This window comes from Heterocephalus glaber, unplaced genomic scaffold, assembly GCF_053883595.1.
Source record: "Heterocephalus glaber isolate CG9 unplaced genomic scaffold, H.glaber_assembly_v1.0 deba00001636, whole genome shotgun sequence".
NCBI lineage: Eukaryota > Metazoa > Chordata > Mammalia > Rodentia > Bathyergidae > Heterocephalus > Heterocephalus glaber.
The window spans coordinates 32,827-57,326 of NW_028258394.1; the positions used below are offsets into that span (position 1 = coordinate 32,827).

General features: G+C 52.2%; 1 protein-coding gene and 1 long non-coding RNA gene across 9 annotated transcripts; one reads left to right on the forward strand and one right to left on the reverse strand.

Moving 5' to 3' along the window:
- Window positions 1-388: 388 nt before the first annotated feature.
- LOC147822390 (anthrax toxin receptor 1-like) lies at window positions 389-24,495 on the reverse strand. Of its 8 annotated transcripts, XM_087196913.1 has the most exons (15): window positions 24,406-24,492; window positions 18,639-18,707; window positions 17,133-17,204; window positions 15,734-15,815; window positions 15,605-15,638; window positions 14,641-14,720; window positions 14,502-14,570; window positions 14,127-14,207; window positions 13,974-14,031; window positions 7,852-7,950; window positions 5,478-5,547; window positions 4,875-4,956; window positions 3,829-4,086; window positions 2,685-2,950; window positions 389-720 (listed from the first exon to the last, which is right to left on the reverse strand). In XM_087196913.1, exons 2-15 carry the CDS (start codon window positions 18,695-18,697, stop codon window positions 657-659), a joined length of 1,374 nt encoding a protein of 457 aa, XP_087053039.1. In that variant the 5' UTR covers window positions 18,698-18,707; window positions 24,406-24,492; the 3' UTR covers window positions 389-656. The 8 variants fall into 8 exon arrangements, with proteins under 8 accessions (XP_087053039.1, XP_087053040.1, XP_087053041.1 ...); XM_087196914.1 differs by lacking the exon at window positions 17,133-17,204 and having other exon boundaries at window positions 24,406-24,495; XM_087196915.1 differs by lacking the exon at window positions 14,127-14,207.
- On the forward strand, window positions 4,081-5,831 carry LOC147822391 (uncharacterized). Its single transcript, XR_015445730.1, has 2 exons — window positions 4,081-4,399; window positions 4,816-5,831. It is a non-coding gene; the product is annotated as an uncharacterized LOC147822391 (long non-coding RNA).
- Window positions 24,496-24,500: the final 5 nt, after the last annotated feature.

Genomic DNA, 24,500 nt, shown 5'->3' on the forward strand with positions numbered 1-24,500 from the left:
GAAATGCAAAAAACCACCTCTACACATCTACTTAGGGCCATTCCACCAAAATATTTCTTTTGCCAACAGGGGGAAAATAGGGTCATCACTATCCACCCATTCAGTCCATAAAGATCACAAACCATACTGGGCATATTCAACCTATTTGTGCCTAGAAAAAGTCAAGTGAAAAGCATAAATTCAGCTGCTTCATTCATTGTTGAATAATTATGGATTGTTTGTTCAGTGAGGTCTTAACATTACATCCATGTTTCCCGTCCCTTGGTGACAGATGAAGACAAAGTGGTAGCAGTGGGGTCACGCATACCTGGCATCCAAAGGATAACAGAGTGCATATTTGGGCACCACTCAGACGGGGGAGCATCTCCCCAGTGACAAACCCTCACTGTGCAGCAACAAATTACAACTCTAGTTTATTAGAATCCAAGACTCCATGGCATGTCCAATTCAGCAAGAAGACCTCTCATCTGGGTAAGCGGGGCCTGAGAGGTGGTCTATGGAGGTGGGAGTGACAGTGCAGGCCTACAGGCTGTCCGGGAAGGGGGAGGCAGCAGGGGGAGTATTCTAGAAGGGGGTCTCGCACTCTGGGCTGCGGGGTGGATGGCACCGGGAGCAGTACTCCACGGAGAGGCTGTCCTGGCTGGGCTGAAGACCGATCAGGGGAGCCAAGGGGCCCTGGGCACAGAGCGCCTCCAGGAGGTTGAAGTTGGTACAGCTGCCCTGGTGGGAAGAGCAGAGAGAGGGGAGATGGCTGAGTGCCCCTGGAACTGGGCCAGAGGATGCAAGCACCTGGCTGGAGGGTGGGCCTGGATGAGGCACCTTCCCTGGTGCTGCCCTCCAGCCTCCACTGCCTCCAGGCTCAGTCCAGGCATCTGACAGCAGGCAGGCTGGGGGCTGAGCAGTGGATCTGAAAGGGGTGCCAGTCTGCATCCTTGGAGGGGAGGTGGGAGCCAGGCCTGGGCTTTGTGACCAGGGACAGGTCACAAACTCTGCAGGTTTCTGTCTCTGGTGTGAACTGGGAAAGTGCACACAACTTTCCCACAGTTGCTGGGATGATTCATTGGGGACACCAGAACACCCGGGCATAGATTTGAGCCACAGGAAACTTTGGCGACCCCCAGCCCTGAGCATCACACCTCCACAGAGGACGCTCATAACCATGTGGATTTCCCCGTGTCCCAGGAAAGGACTGAAATGGATCTTTACAACCTGGTGTGTCCCCCAACCAGTGTGTCCCCCCAGCACTTGCCCCAACGCAACCCTGAGCCACAGTCCCAGAGGACAGGGGTCAGGGAAGAGCAGTGCCCACTGTGTCCACCAGGAGGGTAACTGTGTTCTCCTTATCTGGTCACTGGGCTGAGACCTTATCAGTGGCACCTGGTGGCAGCTGGGGTGACCGAAGTTACACAAGGTCATGGTGCCCTAAAAAGCAGATTGGGAGTTATGGCTTGTGTCTAGGTGTCCCCCCAAAGCCTCACGTGGTCCTAGAGGAGGGTCTCTTTCAGAGGTAGCTGGATCTAGAGTGTGTGATACTGGGATTAAGGGCGTGTGATTACTAAGTCAGTCCACTGATTGGTTTGACATAGTTCTGGGTGTGAGCGCTGCCTGCCCCAAGGCTGTGTAGCCTGGGTGGACTATAAGGGACAGAAAGAGGGTCCTTCCTTGTCTCTTGCTGCTTGCTGTTTCTGCTGACGTCTGCCCACCATGAACTGTGTCTTGTCTGTGATTCCTCTTGGCCATGCCACCCTGCCTTGGAGCCAGCTGACCATGGACTGAAACTTCTACAAAGTGTGAGCTAAATAAACCTTTCCTCCTTTAACTTCGGGTGTGGGATGTTTTGCCTCAGCAACAAGAAAAGTAACTAAGACACAGGGGCAAAAAGGAAGGGCAGGGCCAGGACTCGGCCTCCAGTAGCGTCAGGACCAGAGCTCCTGACAGCTCTGTCCCCAGGGCCATGCTGAGGCCCTATTCTGGATGCCCTGGGGAGGCTGGCACTCTTGGGTGTCTGGGAGGTCAGAATGTTTGGGCCACAAGTTAGCTAACAGCAGGTGTTGGAGGTCAGAGGTTGGAGGCATGTGAGCAGGACATAGAGGGTGTCAAGGGGAACGGGTGTGGGCATGTGGCTGGGCAAGAGTCCCAGGATAGGGTAGGGTAGCACGTGGGCACAGAGAGGGTAAGGAGGCCCATGTTGAGCTCAAGGGTGTGTGCTTGAAACCAAGGCAGAGGAGCGGAAGGCAGAGATGGGACAGGAGTAGCCTGGCCCAGGGTGGGGGCACACTGGCTCCATGACCAAGTGCTGGCCTCTGGGTCCTGTGGGTGGGCAAGGATGGCCCCACAGTTAGAACTGGCCACTGGTCATGGTGTCCTCCCTCTTTACAGGGCAGTTAGTGGCTTCTCAGTGTCTCTAGCAAGGGCTGGCTTCTTAGCAGTGCTATGGGGAGACAGAGGCAAGAAGCTCCCAGGTGGAAGCCACAGATCCTGGGGCTGGGCTAGGCTGGGGTGGGGTGAGAGGGCGAGCTCCCCTGGGTGCTGCCCTGCCTGGCCAAGGTGGGGGGGGGAGGTCTTGAGCTGTCCTCTGGTACCACAGGATCCCTGCAAAGTCCACGCAGCCATGTCCCCTCAGAGGGCTCCAGAGCTCCTCTTCCCCAGAGCCCCAGCTGGGGTCGTGGTCCCCAGCCCCTCACCTCCGGGCCTGTGTTCTCACACACGCCACGGCATGCACAGCAGCACACGGCAATGGTGAGGCACGTGGTGTCAGGTGGCGGGTCTGGCGCTGGGGCCAGAGGTGGAGGAGAAGCCAGAGGAGGAGGAGGAGGACGAGGACGAGGAGGAGGACGAGGACAAGGACGAGAACGAAGACGAGACGAGGACGAGGACGAGGACGAGGACGAGGACGAGGACGAGGACGAGGACGAGGACGAGGACGAGCAGGTTTCTTAGCTCTCTGCTTCTACAAGAGAAATTCACCTGTTCACATCCCTATCTGCAGCCCTTGGGGAGTGGCTATCCGCATGTGGGGTCAGCTAAGGATTTGGGATGATATAAATGACAGTGAGCATCACTCACTGGGGAGGGCCCTGTGTGGAGTGACAGCCAAACTCCTTTGTTCCAAAGTCTGCCTCTGCCCCACCTGCCCACAGCCCCATGGTGGAACCTTGGTCTCCTGAGGTCACCCTGGCTGGCAGAAGCCTGGCAGGGGGCTGTGCAAGGATCAGGGCACTGGCAGGTGACTGTCCCCTCCCCCTGGGCCTGGCTTTGCAGTTGCCACCTCCCCAGACCACGGTGCAGCAAGCACAGGTCCCAGGCAGCACCCTGTCTCCTGACACCCCTAGCCAGGTCCCCTGGCCCAGCCACTTAACACTTCTGGTCCCATTCAGCTGAGCCCCAGACTGTCCCTGCCCCATCCCTGTGCTCCTTTGGGGACAGCCTCCCAGCTCAGCCCCCAGATGCCCTCCATCCTCAGCCCTGTACCCCCAAGGCTGCGCCCAGCCCAGCCCAGCCCTGGCCCCGGAGGACATAGAGATGAAGACAAATCCAAAGGAGCCCAGCGCAGCCAGGGTGGACACAGGGCCAGCTCTCCTTTCCCAAAGCCCTGAGCACTGGATCCCAAGGAGAACATAAAGCGACACAAGCAGACATTCTTGGGAGGTAGTCTTCCCTGTTCCAGGATCCTGGGGCACCCTCACCCATGGGATTCTGGCTGGGTTGGGGTCTGGGTTTCTCATGGCACATGCTAGGCTCTGCTGGCTCAGGGCAGATGGGAAATGGCCCACAGGCTGGAGCAGGGGGCTGTCCCATGTCCTGGTCCCTGGCTGCAGAGGGACTCACCTTCCCGCAGCACAACCACCAGACCCACCAGAGCACCATGGGGATCAGCAGCAGCCCCAGCACTGCTGTGAGCAGCAGAAGCGCTTTGCTTGGCATTGTTTTTGGTGGTTTCGTGAGCTGGGGTGGGCTGGTCTGGGAGACAGCGATGTCCAGGGGTCGAGGAGTGACTGGGGCTGGAGTCGTTGTTTTTGTGGTCGATACCGTTGGTGATGGTGGACGCAGCCTGGGGCGCCTAGTGGTGGTTGTGGGGGGCCGATTCTGCAGGAGGAGATTGTCATGTGACCATGGCCAGCACACAGACAGCATGAATTGCAGGTGGCAGGAGAGCAACTGGAGCATCTGCTCATGGCTACCCTCTACTCATCTTTGCTGACACAGCTCGGACAGATTTCAGCGTCCCCAGAGTGGTGAGGGGCCGGCCCTGGTCCCCAGGCTGCAGGACGCACTTCTGCTCTGCTCAGGGCTTTGCACTCAGCCCGGACAAGGAGGCCTAGGAGACCCTGCGTGACCCCAGCCTCCCTGCTCACCTCGGGGCCAGTACAGCTCGTCCTGAGGACACAGAGAGCTACAGGTGCCATGTTGGGGAGGCCGGGCTGCTGGGGACTCAGGGGAAGACAGGAGACCCCAGGCCTCGCCGCCCATCTCCTGGCTCTGTATCCTGGGCTCACCTCACCCTCTCTGAGCCTCAGTGGGCCCCTGTGCAGAGGGGTGGGAGCCCCTCCTGCCTGGGGAATTGGCTTAGAAGGCTTAGGGTGTTCCCTCCTGCCTGTGAGAAAAGGGACAGGGCTGGCCCTAATTGTCACTCACAATGAGGGCCCACGGGCTGTCTGCCCAGCCTTCCCGAGTCACGCGCTGGCTCAGAGGAGGCCGCTGGGGTTACTGGTGGTTCTGTGTGCTGTGAACCCTACCCTGTCCATGCAATCAGTTCTCACTGTCTGCACAGCTGCCCTCTGGCCTACATGGGACCCCCTGCCTCTGCCTCCCCAGGTGTATGTGCGCCCAGGGCAGTGCTCGGCACAGCCCAGGACACAGCCTCCAATACTCACACAGTCGGCGGTGGCCTTCACCCTGATGCTGCGGGCAAGGAAGTCCCTCCCACTGTTCAGGCTGACTTCCACTGTGATGTTCCTAATGCACAGGAGGGACAGACAAGGGACCCGACCTATGGGGACCAGGACCTCATAGCTCTGCTCAGGACAATGACTCTGAAAGTCACACATTCAGGGTGACCAGAGGGAAGTCACGTGGGTCATGAGAGCTGGTTCCCCAAGTCACTGTGAGGTCAGCCTCAGCAAGGGCTGCAGCTCAGGCAGTGAGTGGCCCTCACGGCAGATGGTGCCATCCTGGCCGTGGCTGAGGGACCAGGGAGGTCTGAACAGCATCACCGTCACACTTCTATCACGCGCTGTGTGGTCCTGGCCGGGAAAGGTGACCCGGAGGAAAGGCAGCCATGTCTGGCCCAGCCTCTCCTGCACCTGCCCTCTGCAGTGCCTGGGCTTCTGTGCTTCCCTGGGCACCTTGAAGGTCACCCACAAGGGCAGGTGGGGAGGGCGCCTCAGTGCAGAGCAGGCCGACCTCAGGACAGGAGACAGTGGCAAACAGAGGCCACACTGTCCTTGCCCCTAGGACCCAGAACCATGGTGACTTACTGTCCAGGTTGCACTGCCTGTGGTTTGGGACAAATTATGGTTGTCATGTTCATCCTGATTGGATGTTCATCTAAAAGAAAAGGACACAAGCGGACATCACTACACAAGTCACCTACCCTGCTACCACTGTCTTCTGGAAAGCAGAGGTGCTGGCTTAGACTGATAGAAGGGGACAGGTATTTGATGGTTCTGATACATTCTTGTGCTGTGAGCCACGTCCACTAACATCACTTCTTCCTGAGCATCTGATGTTTGAGCTCAGAGTAACCAGACAAGCAGCAGCCAGGGAATGTTGGGAGTAAAGTGTGTTCTAAGCTGTGGGGCTGTCACATGCCAAGGCCCTGAGGCAGGAAATTCAGAGATCACTGAGGAGGGAAGGACAGGAGCCCAGAGGTGGACACTGAGCAGAGAACAGGGTTTTGCTCCTGGTGCAGTGGATCTTTGTGGGTGCGCAGATCCTGGGCACCGTGTGGACAGCAGTCATGTGGGACTAGCTGGGGGACTGGGTGTGGGGTGGGCTGAAATGACCAAGGGTGACCCTGGGATTTGACCATAGGGACCAGGTGGGATCATTACTGAGCTGGGGCAGCCCGCGGAGGAAATGGGGATGTTTGGTGATTTCTGTTTCTCCCCTTCTCTTCCCTTCCTTCCGTCTTCTCCTCATCTATCTTTCTCTGTTTCTGTAAGAGCTTGGAAACTCAGAAGAGTTCCTTAACATGCAGCAATAGAACCTTCCCTATACCTCCTGAGCCCTGGTCCAGGTGAGTGCCGAGCCACATCCTTGGGCCCCTGCATGCAGCCCTCTGCCTCAGGCTCCAGCTTGCCAGGTCCCCAGTGTCCCTTCTGCTGGCTGGAATGATGGAGTCAGAAGGACTCTCAGGTCCTGCCATCTGTGCTTCTGGGAGGCTAGTCCCGCCCTGTCCCTTCTCCTGACTCTGGCTTCCCCAGGCACAGGTGGGGACAGACAAGGTCCCTCCTGACCTCAGCCCGATGGTGGAGCAGCCAGCAGGGAGGATGCTCTGCCAGCTCCACAGCACCCTGCCCAGCACAGGGCCATGTTCCAGGGACACTGAGAGGAGAGGGCTCCTGGGTAGCGGGATCAGGTTTAGAGTTGTGTTTTAACTTTTATAAAAACAGGCTTGTCGTCTGTGGAGAAATAGCCTGTGGTTTTACAGGGCCGGCGGGTGGGGTCAGCACTGCACACTGCACTGTAGAGCACACAGATCAAACCCAGCACGGGAAACTGCAGTCCTGTCCCTGAGTGCTCAGGGTCTCTGTCCCTCCATACACCTGGCCCCTGCAGACACTGAAATGTCCTAAAGCAGCATTTGTGTGCTGCTCAGTGTGTGCACATCCCACTGAAGGGTCTTTAAAAATCACACTCATGGGAAAGTAAAATGTTTGTGGTGTATTTGAGAGTGCTAACAGAACTTCACTTTATGGTTTAGGGGCAATGTCTGCATTCTCTATTTCTACTTTTTATTTTATATTATGTATCATTTTTATTAGAAAAATTTATAATAAATGTTAAAATAATCATAAACATTTGTAACTTAAGATAGAAAATTAACAATTATTTTGTACATAGTAGTATTTTTAGGTCTTTTCTACATTTGGTCACAAAATGGTTTAGTGCTGTCTGGCCCTGTGTCATTGATCATATTACCTGTGACCTGCTGAAGCATTTTATGCCTTCTCTGCTGCTGATCATGAGAATGGCTGGAGGACACTTGGCCAGGGAAAGGGTTTGCTTCTGGGGGTGGGATACTTGGTTTTCATTGTGGAAAGCTATCCCTACCTTGCTGCCACTGACCCAGGGTAGAGAGGTATTGCAGGGCAGGTTACCTGGCCCACGGAGACCTGGTCCCCCAGTCAGGGGAAGCAGAGAGCCCAGCACAACCTGGCTGAAGGGAGAATAGTTTTCCAGCCATGAACGGACTGCACTGAATACTTTGGTTGTCATAGTAAAGAACCTCACCTAAAGTTACACAAACCTGACACTGTAAGCACTGTAAGTTCTGTTGCCTGTCCTGCCATCAGGGTCTGGTGCAAGTCTTAGGCTCTCAGAAAAGGGTGGGGATAGGATGGGACAGATGATGCTGTGACACAGCGCCCACCACACAAACCTGCTGAGGGGAGGCCTGCTCTGGCCTGCTTGTGGAGAGATGGACACTTCCTACCTCCCTGCTTTCCAGATGAACAGAGAGGTGGCTGCACCCCAGCCAGGCCCCTCTTCACCTGTCAACATTCAGTGCCCGGAACCCCGTGACAGTCTCCAAGAAGGTCAGCAAAGGGCCAGGGACTCAGGTGACAGACAGGAGGGGGTACAACTGTGTAGGATGGTAGTGGCTCAGAAAACAAAGGGGCTCCTTACCGAAGGTAACATTGTTACTGAACTTGAATCTGCAAATGACCTGGTCTCTGTTCCTTGCATTATGGAAGCCGTAGCCTTTCAGAATCACCTGCTTGGCTGCTGTAAGGGCACATTCAAAGGCATGAGTGAGGGAGCTGTACTCTGTGGCCCCTCTCAGACCATTGTTCACTGTGATCACCTGTAGGACAAATCCAAAGGGGCCCCAAGAGGCAGCAGCTGCATCTGACTATCTGTGTCCCCCAGGCCAAATTCACATCTGCTGTCACCAAGGGTCCATGTGGATGCAGCAGAACCAGCCTTACACACATGGGAGTCCTCCTCCCACCATCCCCGACTACAGCAGCATGACAGACACCCAACTGCCAGGGGCCATCTCATCTGAGGCCTCCCATCCTGAATTCCCATGGTCCCCACTGGAGACCCCAGGAGCAGGGCCAGGATGGGGGCACCAGAGGCCCCTGTCCTACCAGGAGGGGGACTAATGGGGGTTGACACCTCCTTCCAAACCCAGCCTCTCCCTGAACCACAAGGAACACAGCCCATCTCCCTGTGGACCCAAAAGTCCCTCACTCCACCAGCGTGGGCCTCCATGCCCCTCAGGCCAAGCCACAAGGGACGAGAGAGGGCAGCTGGGCAGCTCTGCAGCACCCAGGCTGGTTTCCTGTGGGTCTTCCAGTTGCACTTCCCAGCTCCTTGGCCTGACAGCAGCTCCTGGCCCAGGCCTGTATCCTTCCTGTCACCATGGCCCTGGTGTGGCCCCAGGTCACCCAGCCCAGGACCCTGGGCTGCAACAGCCCTGTCCCCCAGTCCCTGCACATGGACTGGCTCTCCATGCCGGCCTGAGTACCCAGCCCATTCTGTGTCACCTGGGGCCCAGGCTCCTGCCTCAGCTTCCCCGAGTCACTATGTGTATGGCAGCTCTGCTCAGGACACCCAGGAGTGTAACAGGTCAGCAGTGGAGCTGGTGTCTGGAGGCACCTGTCACCTCAGCTCTGTGGCTGGGAGGAAGCAGTGGCAGCTCCTGTCCTCACCTGGGGTTTCTCTGGCTGCCCAGACGTCAGGGCCTGTGTGTCAGGGCAGCCGATCTGCTGAGGTGCTTCACACCAGAAGGAGGAGAGACCCTGGGGTGAGGTCCCTGACCCACCTCCACCCAGCACTGCAGCCCCCACCCTGCCCAGCATCAGAGGGGCTCGGGTGCAGAGCAGAGGTCCAGGGTGGAGAGGTCAGGTCCAGCCATCCTCAGCTCCTATCCACGTCCTGATGCTATGCCATCATTGTCCGTCTGTCCCCCAATGTCCCCACAGTGCTATTTCTATCCATCGAAGACCACACTGCAGCCCAGGTGGTTGGCACCTTATCCCTCCCCTGGGCCGTGGGTGGCAGAGCTCAAAGTGGGCACAGTTCTGTCTTCCCACAGCCTGCAGTCATGGCGCCTCCCACAAGGGACACAGAAGCCAGGACCCAGCAGCTGTAGCAGCCAAGGTGTCACTTGTGGGAGGAAGAGCCTGACCCTCCCTGTCCCCTCCACCTGGGTGTCAGAAGCCAGCCACATGGGGATGATGGCTGCATACATAGTGCCCATGACAAAGACAGGTGGCCTCCCTCTGGACCACTTAGGAGCATCCTCAGTGCACCAAGGCAGGGACCTGGGATGGACTGGGGGCATCCTTATCACTTCCAGCCTTGGGATAAGTGCTGTCATTTCCACAGAGGGGTGGGGTGGAACAAACGGCTGCTCCTGTGGTGCCGGGTCAGGCATGGAGGTTTACTTTCTGTCTTGTACAATACAGGTGCTGAATTTGTGCAACACTTTTGTTTTATTCAGCGATGTGATTGCCTTGTTTTCCCCATGATTTGGATTTAGAATTCCTTTGATATTTCAAATTCCACATCAGCATGGCCTTTCTGGGGTGAGCTCTAAATTCCTCTTAACATTTTGAGGATCACTTATCTGTACAAATGAAATCTGAAATGCTCCAAAATCCGTTACTTTTTAAGCTTAAATATGAGAGAAAATGTGGAAAATCCCACAATTTACATTTTGTGACAAATCATGATTAAAATACAAATGCACTAACATATATAGAATCACCTTCAGGCTACATATGCACAGTGTGCATGAAACATAACTGAGCGTACATGAAGCATAACTGATGAGACTTGTATCTCATCTCCAGGATATCCTAGTGTGTCTAGGCAAAATTCCAAATCCTCAAAAAATCCAAAGCCAAAAACATCTATACAGACCCAAAGAGAAGTTTCAGACTATGGTCACCTGGTTCCAAGGCAGAAAGGTCATGGCAGAGGGTATGGTGAAGGAAAGCTGCTATAGTCATGGCAAAGGGAAAGCAGAACAAGTGTGAAAGAGCCAGGGAAGAAGGGACAGGGATCAGATATAGTTCCCAAGGTCATGCCCCCATGTCCAACTTACTCCAAGCAGGAGTAATATCATCTAGCGATACCATCTACTGATAGCCCTCTCAGCTATGAATTCACTGGTGTGCTAAGCCACTGTGACATCGGCACCTTCACAATCCAAGACCTCTCACGAGTTTCTTGATCCAGTCTGGTTGACAATCAAGATTAACTTGCACAAGTACCCACCTTGTCAAGTTGATGCCTAAGTACACCTTCTTAAAACCTCATTTCTACACAATACGATAACCAGGCCATAATTCTGCCTGACATGATGCAACAATGCTGCATACAAATAAAACTACTAACTACTCAATACTAAAAATTTTTAGTTGCATACAAGTGAAAGTACACTAATTCCTCCCCCAAAGACTCAAAAGTTTCAGCATTACTCAAAAGTCTAAAGACTCCCCTGAGGCTCAGCAGAAATATTCTTAGCTAGCTGTGAACCCCTGTAAGAATCAAAAACAAGTCACATAATCCCAAGGTACAGTGATGCAAGGCAAACAATGGAAAGAATGGGGGGATAGAAACCAATTGGACCACAGTAAGAAAAATCCACAGCAATGCAAATTAAGTGCTATATCTCCATGTCTGACATCGAGGTATGTGGTGGTATGATATGAACTTCAAAAGGCACTGATAGCCCCATCCCAATAGCCTTACTGGTTGCAGTACACATGGTCTCTCTCTTGTGCTGGCTTTGTGGGCATTCCATGCTCCTGGCATTTCCAACTTCCTGGGATCTCCACTGCAGCTTTGATTTCACTCTTTCAGGTTCGTGCACTACACTCTCAGGGTCTACAGCCAGAAACTAGAGCCTTGTGACATATTCCAAGCTCTCCAAGACCTTCTTTGAAATCTGAGTGGAAACCTCTATGATCCCATGACTCTTGAATTTTGCATGCCTGCAAAACCAGCATCACGTGGATGGTGCTAAAATCTTCTGCTAACTTGAGTTGTGTCCACCTGGACCATGGCTGCAGTGGTGTCTGCATGTCTGAGTGGCTGAGAATGATGAAATGAGTGCTGAAGAACACATTCCACTGGGACCCTTCTCAAACAGGTGTTCCTGGAGCTCTCTCCTCAAATGAAATATTTACACTGTGATACTTTGTAAGGGTTGGCATCTTGATGATTTCTGAGATATCTTCAAGGCACCTTCCTTTTAAGATGTTTCAATAAAAACTATTTGGTTTCTTTGTAATGGTGCTAATCTCTTCAGCAATCATCCCTCCTTTGGCTCCAACTTTACACATTATTCTTTTCTGGCCAAATGAAAGTTTTAGAAATCTTTCTTCTCTGCTTTTTCCTCCTGATCCTCACCGTAAGTCTTGCTAAAATTTTCCAGTAGTACCCATGCTACAGCCTGAACTTTGGGCCGCTTTTAAATTTCTTCCATCGAGTCAATTAGATCATTGCCTTTAAAGTTGGCATCACAAAGTTTTAGTGCACAGACCTAATATAGGCATATTTTTTGCCAGTTGTAAAATGCACATTTCCAGAGCAATTCCCATTCCCATCTAAAACCTCATGAGCAGTCTTTACTATCTCTTCCTGTCACCATTCTAATCTTCTAAGTTTCTACCAGAATCACTCATCCATCAACCTCTGCTTACAGCATTGTAGGGCTTATGTAGCCCACATCACTAAAATTTTCCAAACTCCCTCTGCAAACCAATTTTAAAGGCTTCTGAACTATTTGGATCAGGTTCAGTCACAGCAATAATTCATTTCTGGTACCAATTTCCTGTATTAGTCAGCTTACTGTCACTGGGACAAAATATCTCACATCACAACTCAAACAAGGAAAGGTTTCTTTTGGTTTATGGTTTCAGAGGGTTCAGGTTCGCTGCTTGCTGTTTCCAAAGCAGAGACATCATAGAGGAAGGGTGTAGTGGAAGAAAGCTCAACTCATGGCAGCCAGGAAACAGAGCAGATTGGAAAGGCCACAGAGGAAGGAGCTGGAGACCAGTTAATAGTGCCCAAGGTCATGCCCCATAACCCACTTCTTTAAACTATTCCCACTTCCTCTAAACCTGCTTGTCTATGAGCTCATTAGTGGGTTAACCTGTTGGTGAGGTTGTGCTCTCACCATCCAATTACCGCTCCAGGAGTCTCTTCATTCAGTCAAGATTAAGTGAAACACCTTCTAAAACTAAGCATTAAGGAAAGGAATACTCAACATGTTTTGACCTATTTATCTGTTGTGGAATTCTGGGGTTTTCTTCAGAATTTTTAAATACTATGTATTTTTAATAATTTTACATGAAATTTTTTTGTTATGAGATAGAATAAGTAATTTCACAGATACTCACAGTCACTCTTGACTTTCATCCCCATTGAATATACATTATATATGTATACACAATGCAGAGTCATGTGGACTATACCCACCCCCACACTCCACCAAAAACATCTTATATATTCCAAATACACACACCACAAATCACAGAGCACAACCTGCTTTGCCTACTCCACATGACACTGTCCCCTCATGGCAAATGTAAACACATCACACACCACATTTCTCAAAGATACACATAGCCTGTACCACAGACATATATACCCACTCCTTATACATGTCATACTGAAAAACACACTATATATCCTGTCTTAGTTAGGTTCTTGTTGCTGGAACAAAATATCTGGCATCTGTAACTTATGGGAGGAAAGGTTTATGTTAGCTCACAGTTTGTAGAGGTTTCAGTCCATAGTTAGCTGGCTACAAGGCAGGGTGGCACGGAAGAGGGGCATGGCAGAGGAGAAAGAACTCATGGCATGGCAAGCAGGAAGCAGCAGCACTTCCTTCTTTCCCTTTTTATTTCATCCAAGTTGCAAGACTATTGGTTGGTGCCACCCACATCCAGGGAGGGGCTTCCTTCTTCAATAAATCCATCATCCATACCTAGAACTATGCTAAAACAATTGGTGGACTAATCCAGTACCACATACCCATGATCCAGTCACTCCTCAAAGCCCCACTTATGAGTGCATGAAGCTTTGGGGGACCATCTAGATACCAGCTTAACGTATTTCCACAAATCCACATACCACACATATCATACAACAACATCACAACACACCCTGCCCCACAATCATCAAAGACACACTACAAACACACACACCACAAACTTACCAAACATACACAAATTGTACCCCGAACACACACCATATAAACACACAAAAACACCCCTCATAAACCAACACAACACATAATGTACACACTTTCCAAACACACAATGGACACATACACACCGCACCACCAATACATATATCATATATAACATCCATCTACCATACTCCTAATATACACCACATACACTCACAAATATACAAAGCATATACCCTACCACACACAACATGTATCTTTTACATGTACTACACATAGTTCATCCACCAAGAACAACAAACAACACATGTCAAAATGAAAACACCATCACACTCATCAGAAACATACCATAAAACACATACACATAACATAAAACACACATATAAATCAAATATCACACATACATCATGCATACCCATACATCAATCAAGGACACACGGAACATAGCCACACAGCACCAACATACCCCAGTACTCACACCATATATTACACATCACATATACCACACATCCCACAGACCACACACACCACACATTACTTGTGCACACAACTCCCTGCACCGCCCTGCCCATAGCTGTCACCCCTCAGCTCTCACCTGTGCACAGAGGGGAAGGCTCCACTGATCTGAGTTCAAGACAGGCCCTTGTTCCAATCTGAGATGGAGAGCAGGAGAAGGGACAGGAATGTGAGCCTCAGGCCCTGAAGAGATGCCGCTGTCCCCCTGCTCGCACCCTGCCCACTCACGCACGTAGTTAACTCTTCCATGCAGGTTCCTGGGTACCCCATGTATGCCAAAGACGTGTTCTGGGCTGTCTGCAATTGCTGTCAACTATAAGAGAGAGGAACTGGCTTGGCCCCCAAGGCAGGGACTCCTCGATGCACCAGGGCCCCAGAGCCAGGGCACAGTGTCATGCCCTTGGGCCGTGGGGGCGCCTGCACGCACCCCAGGCTCAGGACATAGGAAGCTCTGCACCACTCAGTGTGGTGCGGTGTACTGAAACCCATTTTTGTCCTTCTGCCTGGCACACCTGCTGCCCGCATTTCCTGGTGCCCTGAGGAGCTGTCTTGGAGATCTGTCACCAGCGGGACTGCAGAGGGCCCCCAGTCACCCGATCCAAAATACCTGTTCTACGTTGTATTCGCTGACACCAATGCAGTAAATGTACGCTCCCATGGTCCGAGCCTTGTGAGCCTGAGGGAAAGAACTGGGTGAGCTTTTGGCACAGAATGGAACAGAGAACGCTGAGGACAAGCCCACTCACCTCCACCACAGATTTGTTAAGTACATCTGGCTTCAGTTGTCCAGTAAGTAGAGCGATGATCATGCTAGACACCCTGTTGCCTGTCAAGAAACAAGAGGGGTGGTGAGTAAGGTCCAAGAGTGACCAGCAGGGGACCCAGGACCACCGTAGACTGCTAGGCCTCAGCACTGCCCACGGAAGGCAGGTGGGTGCTCCTCACACCTTAACCCTTACCCCAGCACCCACCACCCAGAGACCCCAGAATGAGAAGGGGCTCTTGCCCAGGGCCATCTCCCTACCAGATAGCCTGAACCCTTACTGGTCCCAGAAGGCACACCCTCTGCCCTGAGGACAGCCCAGCCATGTGTCCACCAGCCCCAGCCCATCTCTGGGCACAGGAAGCAGCAGCCTGTCCTGCAGAGCAGCCCAGGAAGGGGTGGTGCCAGTGCCTGCTTTGGCTACAACCTGCAGGTTTCTGCTTGGGACAGCGGCCCAGCTGCTCAGCACTCTCATGCGGGGTCCTGGACAGGGGACCCCATTCTTCCCCAGCACAGTCCCCACTGGGCCCCACCACTCTGGCCCAGAGCTGCCAGCCATTTTCGTGGTAGGAGATGCAGGTCCAGGAGCAAGTGGGCCATGGAAGACAGGAACGGAGAAGGGGAGGAAGGTCTGGCCCTGGGGAGAGAGTGGGCTCCTTATGGTGGTTCTCAGGCAGCTTGGGATCTCGGCCTTCTCCTTCTGCACACAGGGCCCAGTGAAAGTCCAGGAGCTCAGAGTGACCAAGTGCCCTGTGTGGACCCATGGGACCTCCTGTCCTGTGAGAGCCATGCTGGGGCAGGTGCTCTGCCCACTGAAAAGTACTGGGATGGGAAGGGGAGCAATGGGCTCCCAGAGCCAGGCTGGGGAACCATGGGGTCTGCACATAGAGCTCCCTGGAGGGCGGCCAGCTCGGTGCAGCCACCTGAGGAGGAAGGCAGGGGCTCACCTCTGGAATTGGCTCTTGCAATCTGATCATTCGCCTGCAAGGAAAGAGAAACACCATAGAGAGAGCAGTAGACTGGGATAGTGCTCTAAGGTGAGGGCCAGCATGGACTCCAGGAAGTGGGCTCCCCACCTGTCTGAGTGCCTTCTGCAGGTAGATTTCCCCACCAGTGGGAATGGTCTCCAACTGGACAAGATGATGGAAGATTGTCGTTCTGAAAAATTCATGGCAAAAAGATGGAGGTGAGGAAAGTGGACAGAAAGAAACAGCCCTCAAGCCATCCTATGGCTGGGTGAACTGTGGAAATGCCATGGACGGGAAACATGAGCAACTCTCCCAACCCAGTTCTGTGCTGGATCATTGCCAGGTTTGTGTCCTTTTCTGTCCCTGACCTCTGAGCCCTCTGGGTGGTGGGGAGGCTGAGAGCAGGTCCCTCAGGAACCTGACTTTCTCTGAGCTCATCCTGTCTCAAGCACCCCACCCTCAGGGACCCCTCCCCAGGGGTGCTACAGCAAGGGTGGAGTGGGACCCAGGGACATGCAGTTTGAGTCTGAGGTTTCAGGGAGCCCCCCATGCCTGATGCTGACTGGAAGCCAAGGACACCCTGCTGAGGCTCTGTCCTCCAGCAATGAAGGCTGGTTCACAGGTCCCAAGCTCAGCCTGTCCTGTGCTGTCTCCACTGCACAGACCCTGACCTGCCCCTCCCTTAGCCACCAAAGGAAGGAGCCAGGCTGCTTCGTGAGCAGCGGGGCTGAGAACCTCAGTGTTCCTGACCCTAAAGGCTTGAGGTGGGGACGTGGCCGCAGGCTGCTGAGGCGGCCGAGCCCTGTCCTCAGGCTGCCAGGACAGAGCTGTCAGGGGCTGTTAGAGACAGGATTGATCGGGGCAGGCAGCACCAGCTCTGGTGGCAGCACTGGGACAGAAAAGGAAGACTGTGTTCAGGCTGATTGGCTGTGACAGGGCTGAGCCCGCACAGCAAGGCCACCTAGAGTGAAGACGCTGAGGGCGGCTTCCTCCTGGGGCAGAGACCTGCTGTGGGCCAAGCTCTGAGGGCCTTGGATGCGTCTCTGCCTGGGCCCTGCCTAGGAGGAGACACAGCCAGCCCTGCCCAGGGGAGGCCCAGCCAGGTCCTGCCCAGCCCAGCCCCCGCCCTCTCCTCTCTGGCTGCTGGCCCCGCTCGCTCCCCTCTCTGTCCCTTGCCTTATCCCAGGCTCTTGGCAGCAGTTCCCCTGCCCCCAGACAGCACTCCTCCTCTCCTCCGTTCTTCACTCTGTCAGGTCCCTCACTGCATTAAGGGGCTAGGTCCCTCACCGCCTAGCCCATCAGCAGCTCCCAAGCACCCCTCTGGTGTTCAGCCTGTGTGTACATGTAGGCCACCTTCCCCACAGCCCTCCCTGTGGCACCCTTAGGAGCCCAGGACACAGGGCCCCCTGGGGCTGCCTGTCTGGGACCCACCAGAGGACCTTGCTGCCCAGCACAAACCTCCAGCTCTTCCCCTGGGGCCCACCTCCCGGGTCCCACCAACACCTACCTATTTGAGGTGAGCATCATTTCAACTCTTGACCTTGTGTTAAACACAATGAAGGACATGCGCAGGTTGGGGCTGGGGAGAAGCATGGCTGTGAGAAGCCAGGGAACTTGACGCCAGGACACATCCCCAGGGGAAGCACGGACCCTGCTGCTCACAGCTCTGTGCCCAGGGTCATTTCAGATACGGGCAAAGAGCCTCAGTAGGCAATGCTGCAGTCCCCTGTGGGGACCCAGGGACCCAGGGAGAGTCAGGGTGACCTCATGACCAAGCCTCTGGGCCAGCACCCCAACACACACTTATACTCACTCAATCACACACTGATCTACACATTCTAAAACACAATAATGCAAATTCACACACACTCAACACTCACACACAGATACAGTACACACATATGTACAACACTCAAAGTCATACTTTCACGCTACCACTCACACTCACATGCACATAGACTGATACATTCACAGCACACATACAGTCACACATACCGTCATACATGTACATAGTCACACATATCGTCATGCACACATACAGTTGTACATAGGCACACTCATATCAAGGCTATAACCACATACACACACACACACACACACACACACACTAAAGGAGACAGAGCCTCCTCATTCCTCATGGGGCCTCCCTCCCACCTGGCCTGTCTTCTACAGTCACCTTCTTTCTATCCTAACCCCATCCCTCTTTCCCTCCATTTCCTCCTCCCTCCTTCCAGCTCAGGAAATCCCACTCCCTCACAATGCCTCCCCTTCCTGCCACTGACCAACTGCCCTTGGCCCAGGACCTCTGACCCTCGGCAAAGTGGCTGCAGCCTTCTTGGCTGAGCTGACCACTGCTCCTGCTCTTCTTCCTGGCTCTGTTCACCTACAGTTGACAGGTTTTTTCCTGGAGCACTATATCACTCCCCTGCCTGTGAATCTTCCATGGCTCCTTGTGACACAGAGGAAGAATTCAAGGCCCTCCTTGGCCTGGAACAATAAATCCTTGTGACATTGGCCCCAAGCAACTTGTGAGGATTTGTCTCCAGCCCTCCCCTGAGTTACCCACACTCCTCAGCCTAAACAGACCACCCACTAGAGGGCACCCTGAGGGTTACTGTGACCCTGACTTTTCTCCAGCCTTCAAGGTCAAGTTTACTTCCCATCTCCTCTGGGAAGCTGCCCAGGACCACTTCCCTCTAGGAATCCTTGTTTTCCCCTCTAACCTTCCTGGCACACTCTCTGTCCCTTTCCTTTGGCCCTGAGCACCCTGTGTCCAGGTGTCAGCTACTGAGTTGCTCTCCTGACTTCCTTCCCAACCTGGGGGTCTGGAGGGCAGACGGTGTCCCTGCAGGTGCCCAGGTTCCCAGGCAGGGCAGGCACACAGCTGAGACCCAGAGGACCAGTGCACCCTGTCCCCTTTCCTGCCTGGTCATGCTGGGCTCTGTGCCCCCACCCAAGGGACCCCACCAAGTCTAATGGATGTTCAAGCAGCCTGCATCACAGAGAAGCATACTTTACATATTTCTCCGCCAAATCTTCCAAACATGAGGACAAGGTAGCCCAGGTCAACATGGGTTGGGATCTGCAATGAAGATACAGGAGTTAAGGGATGAGGTGCCCTTTCAAGGAACACCTGGCCTCTGTCTTTTCCCCTTCTCTTCAGGATCCTTAACACTGGCTCCCACCCCAATGCCTCTGACCACAGTAGGGGATCCTGGAGGTGACTGTCCTCAGGGCCACCAGTGGGAAGAGGCTGGCCAACCAGGCCATCTGCTGGGATTGAGGGGCCTCCCAGCACAAGGGACTCTTGGTGGCCGACCAGTGCAGCTGGTCACACTAGGTGATGGCTGTGACACCAACTGGAAGAAGGGGACATGCTGGAAGAAGTCTCTGGTCACCTCTGACTTGTGGGTTCTCTGCCATCACTTGCCCATGATGTGACCTTCCCAGGTCCCTGTGGGTAGTGACCTTGGCACCATGGCCATTGGAAGCCTTTTAGAGCCATCACCAGGTCCAGAGGTGACCAGATGTGGCCTGTGGCTTCCCTGCTGGACTCCTGGGTTCCAGATGTCAGACCTGCCCTTGGAACGGGAACCTTTTGTAGACTGTATCTGCCTTGCATATCTCCTCATCACACCCCAGATTCCTCTTCCTTTCCACATTCCCTAGCAGCATGGAGGCTGGGGGACATGTTCCCATGGGAACCTGGGCCTCAGCATGGGGGACCAGCACCCCAGACTGTGCGACATTGGTTTTGTCACCAGCCTGTAGTCCAGCCCCTGCAGGCCCAAGAGGCCTTTTCTAGCAGACACTGCCAGGGAAAGGGAACAGGCTGGCCACTGCTGCCCTGGTGCCCACACTGTGGACCAGCAGGGATGGCTGCAGGCTCTTCCCATCCCCACTCCAGCATCCTGCTCCATTGTGTCCCACTCTGTCCCCAGATGGAGAGTGAGGAGCAGGAGGAGCCTGGGGCCTCGTGACTCCTGTCCAGTGGGAACCAGTCACATCTGCCCTATGTCCCTGGCAAAGGTCTCTGGGTCCCCACAGCTCTTCCGGTCAAGCATCAGGGGGCAGAAGAGAACTGCGCCTGGTGCGGAGGGACGTGTGATACTCGGGGCTCCATGGTGAGTGGGTGAGAGGCACCCACCAGGAGGCCACCTTCTCCCCTCCAGAGATGATCATGCCCACAAGTGGGACCCCCGAAGGTCACACAAATGTGTGCTGACTGTCACACTCCAAGAGCCACCTCCTCCTGTTCCATCTACTCTGCTAGGCTGGGTCTAAATCAGTGTAGAAACCAGGAGGAAATGAAGAACTAAATCATCCTAACAATCTCCTGGTAACAGACAGGGAGCACATGTGTCCCAGGCACGTAGAGGTCATTTTCCCTCCAGATCCACCCCGTGATGTCTGCTTAGTCCCAGTTCATGATTGAGGAAAATGAGCTCTTTTCAGGCTATTTGTCACAATGTCCATACCCGGGATAAATCTATAGCCAGGTCTTTCTTCATACCCCATGCACTGTCCACTGTATTTGGCATATGTGAGTGACACTGCTGTCTGACAGTTGCTGTGTAAGCAAACACCAGACCCTAAGACTTTTCCAGGATGCAGGCTTTACCCTCAGCAACTCCAAGATTAAGAAGCAAGTCACCTCATTTCCCTAATCCTCACACTCTTTGCTTTCCCTCTCATCACTCTTCACCTGCTTATGGCACCTGCTCCTGGGGAGTCCTAGGAGTGATGATTTTGAAAGAGGGTTTGGATTGTAGGACACAGGAGAAAGCAAGTGCTCGTGGGCAGAGGAAAGGACACAGGCACAGTCAGGTGCCCAGGAAGTAGGTGCCTTGGGGAGGGCCCACCTCCTCATAGGCTTCCACTTCTGATAAAATCTGATTGAAACATCATTGTGACAGCACCAGGTTGAGAAGATGAAAGGATGTGAGATCAAATCGTATAGGGGAGTAGAAGCTGAGAAAATTTCACCATAAAAACAAGTTGATGAACAATGGGTAAATCTCAAAGCAGCAGAAGACAGTTGTTACAAACACGTTATCACAAACATCTGTACATTGTCAAAGAAAACTAGAGATTTGCATGGAGCTATGTTTGGCTATTGGGTTCAGACACAGAGAGTGGTTGGGAAGGAGCTCTCAGTTTTTTGTGAGTTTCTTTCTACTATTTGGCATTTAAATTTTTCTTCAAACCATTCCTTGACAAATGGGAAAAATGGAATTCTAGGTAAAAGTTAGTATCATGGAGGGATGTTAGAATAAACAGCCAAGTATGCTTTGGGCCCTTGTTCTCCTACAGAAACTTACAAAACAAGTGAAATGCTTGTGTGCTCATCTTGCAGGAGCTCTGCAAAATGCCCATCAGTGCTTTATGGAAATGGAGCAAACGTGCCACGGTGAAAAAGCCCCCTTCTAAAGGGTGGAAAAGTGTGAGGTGTTCTGTGGAACCCTTCCCTTACCCGCTTCCCAGCATGGTCCAGGCCAAGTGGCTCTCCACAACCACAGGGGGACACACATGCTTTACTTGTGAGCTTTCGTTTTCACCTGCCTAGGGGACATCTGAAGGATTTGCTGCTGATTCTGTTTCACAGAAGTCAGAACATGAGTGAGGAAACTGGACAATTCCATAGACACCTGGAGTAGCCTATTTTCTGTGGGGACCTACACTAGGTCATCAAAGGCAAGGGGAGGGAGACTGGGAGTTAGGATGCTCACAGCCAGCAATGTGTCCAGAGTTTTGAGGTTCACACTTGTACAGGAGCAAGGATTGTGTTTAGAGAAATCCAAACATAGGCTTTTGACTCAGGTTGATCTTTAGATGCAGAACAACCTCAGCTAAGTTCCAAAGCTGTACCTCAGCACAAACCAACTGTAAAGACAGGCTGGTGGATGTTTTCTCTGCCTAATTTTTATGGTGTTTGTACTTCTGTTTGAGCTTCCAGAATTCAGCGAAATCTGTCACGATATTACCTGAATAGGAGCTGAAGGGCCACCAACTCAGTAATCAGATATAGCTAGGAAGTCTTTGCAAAAATAGTTTGGAAAAGTCTCAAAATACATGAATGAATACAGACATCTACCCGCCCCCCCGCCAAAGCATGCTGGGATTTGATTTCTAAAGTTACAATATAATAATGTTCAAACACCTAATTGTCAAAAAAAGAATAAATAAAAACTCCACAAGGCATACAAGGTAATAGGAATGCACACCTCACTCAAAGGAACTATATTAATCAACAAAAACCACTCCAAAGGATGTCAAATCTTTAGATTTACTACATATTGATTCAAAACAACTGTCTTAATTATGCTTAAAGACTGAAGGAAAACAAAGACAAAAAAATTAAAGGAAGTCAGGATAACAACAAAGAGTGAGAACATTAAGAAGGAACCAAACAGAAATGCTGGTGATGAAGTGCCTCATAGATGGATGATATAATTTTTTTCAGTATAAATATTCATTTATTTTGTGGAGCTGTTCAGCTCTAAATCTGAACAGTTGAACAGCAGAAGAAAGAATAAGCCAATTGAATTATAGTACAGTATAATTTAAAGCACGTATTTCAAGGAAATGAAAATGAAAGAGAGAAGAGTCATGCGGAAGACGCCGAATCAGCCCGCTGCAGACAGGCAGGTCTGTGCACACCCTACCGAGGTCCTGAGTCACGCGGAAGACACCGGATCACCCCACTGCAGACAGGCAGCCACCTGATTCCACATTACCAAGGCGCAGAGGACACCAGACCACCAGACCAAGGTACTGAGTCCCACTGTTCCCGGCCCAGAGGTAGGGGCTTCTGAGCCGTTGTCCCAAAGGGGAAGGAAGTGGAAGGGCTAAGGGAAAGGATAGAAGGGAATGGGATTAATATGAGAAAATGGAAAAATAGGAACAAAATCTTTGTAAATAGGGAGGGCTGGAGGGGTTGAAGGGAGGGCTGGGCAAAGGTGAAAAACAAGAACCAAGAGAGACTATGTAAAGGTGCAAATTTCCAATGATGAATGTCATTATATTGTATACCTAAAATGTACCGATTATTAGAATGAATAATCGATAATGTAAAATAGGAAGAAAAGGTCCAAAGGGGTAGGGGTAGTGGGAGGCACAGGGGAAAGGAAAGAAGGGAAAGGAAAAACTGATGAGAAATGGAAAAAATGGAAATAAAGTCTTTGTAAATAGGGAAGGGTGGAGGGCTAGGAATGGGGAAAAAATAAGAACCAAGATGCATTATATAAAGGTACAATTCCCAATGAGAAATGTAATTGTGTTGGATACCTACAATGTACCAATAAAAGAATTTAATACAAAAAAAAAAAGAAAGAGAGAAGAAAAGTGATGGATATTTAAGGGATCTGTGGGGTACCACCAGGCAGACCACTATAGACAATGTAAGAGTCTCAGAAATAGAGAGAAAGGAGTAGAGACATTTCTTGAAGAAATACTGGCCAAACACATCCCAAATTTCACGAATGATACTCATCTGCAAATCCAATCCATCCACGTAGGATAACGCGAAGAAGCCTACACCAAGACACGTCATAATGAAATAGTTGAAAGGTAGAGACAAGGAGGAAGTCTGCAAACCAAGAGAGTAGACCTGGTGGATGTGAGCCGTCCTCATGGAAACCTTGGTGCCCAGGACACAGTACCATTGCCTTCCATATCTCCAGCTTTTCCATCTACCCATTCACCTAAAGATGGACTGAAAATATTTTTAAAATTGCATGGGCCCTGTACATGTATAGACATTTTTCTTATCGTCATTCCCTAAATACAGTGAACAACTATTTCCACAGACCCTTGTAGACAGCAGAGGATAGGGGAGGGGATGCAGGAAAGATCCGAACTGCAGCCTCTCAATCCAGCCCTTTCTTTGCTTTTCAGGAGACAGTCAGAGGCAGATTTGCCCGCTTCCCATCTAAACTCTGCTGACACCCCTTCAGGGCAGAGGCACGCAGGCTTCTCTGTTTCCAGAGTACAGCGACCCTGGTTTGTGTGTTCCAGCAGCTACCACAGTCCTGATGCCCGGGGAGGGCTGCAGCCCCTGTCCCCTGCAGCAAGGTGACACTGCCCAGAGCTGGGGTCAGGAGGATGGACATCAGCTCCTCTGCTCCCCCCTCACTCTCCCTCCTTCCTCTGCCAGCTCCAGCCTGTGGGTGCCACCTCTGCTCTGCACACACCTGTCCCAGGCTCCCTCCTGCCTTCCCCAGGCCGCCTAGGACCCTTCCTCTTTGTACTGCCACCCAGTCTCATCCTTCCCCTTCCAACTGATCCTCCCCAAGGCTGCCAGTCTTTTAGGAATCACAGATGTGACCCATCCCTCCTCTGACAGAAGCCTTTGTCTCAGGGACCCCTATTTGGCTTCCCCCTCTTGCCCGACCCTCTCCTCATACTCTGGTCCTGCTTGGACTCCCAGGTTGGAATCATAGGGCATTGCACCGATGGCTCCCGTAATGGCTCTCAGAGATCACCTGGACAGAATTCTGGCACACAGGGGACTCACTTATTTTCTTTAACTCACTCCAAAGAGAAGCTGACCAATAAAGGCTTGGATGTTCAGCTGGATGCAAAAGACTACCACCTTGCTGGGTCCTTAGTCCCCCTCCAGGAATCAGGAAGCCACAGAGGCTGGATTCTCCTCTCTTACAGCACACTGGCCCTGCTTCTCTTCTGGCAAAGGCTCATAACCCCTCATACCACATCCTCCTACAGTGACCTAGGGGACAGACAGCTGGGCCCACCCAGGCCGAGGTAAGAAGAGCACTCACGAGTCAAGGAGGTAGTAGACATCAAAAGCGCCATCACAGTACTGCAGAACGTCCTCATCTTGGTTCCCACTCTGCCTGGCCTGTGGGTCTCCGTA

What these genes read in the sequence shown, in the direction of transcription:
- LOC147822390 (XM_087196913.1), bottom strand. Translation starts at nt 18,697, where the DNA reads ATGTTGACCTGGGCTACCTTGTCCTCATGTTTGGAAGATTTGGCGGAG. An exon ending in TGCAAGAGCCAATTCCAGAG is followed by an intron (nt 14,721 to 15,604) that starts GTGAGCCCCTGC and finishes GTTTCTTGACAG; the next exon opens with GCAACAGGGTGTCTAGCATG. An exon ending in TGCATGGAAGAGTTAACTAC is followed by an intron (nt 14,032 to 14,126) that starts GTGCGTGAGTGG and finishes TCTCCATCTCAG; the next exon opens with ATTGGAACAAGGGCCTGTCT.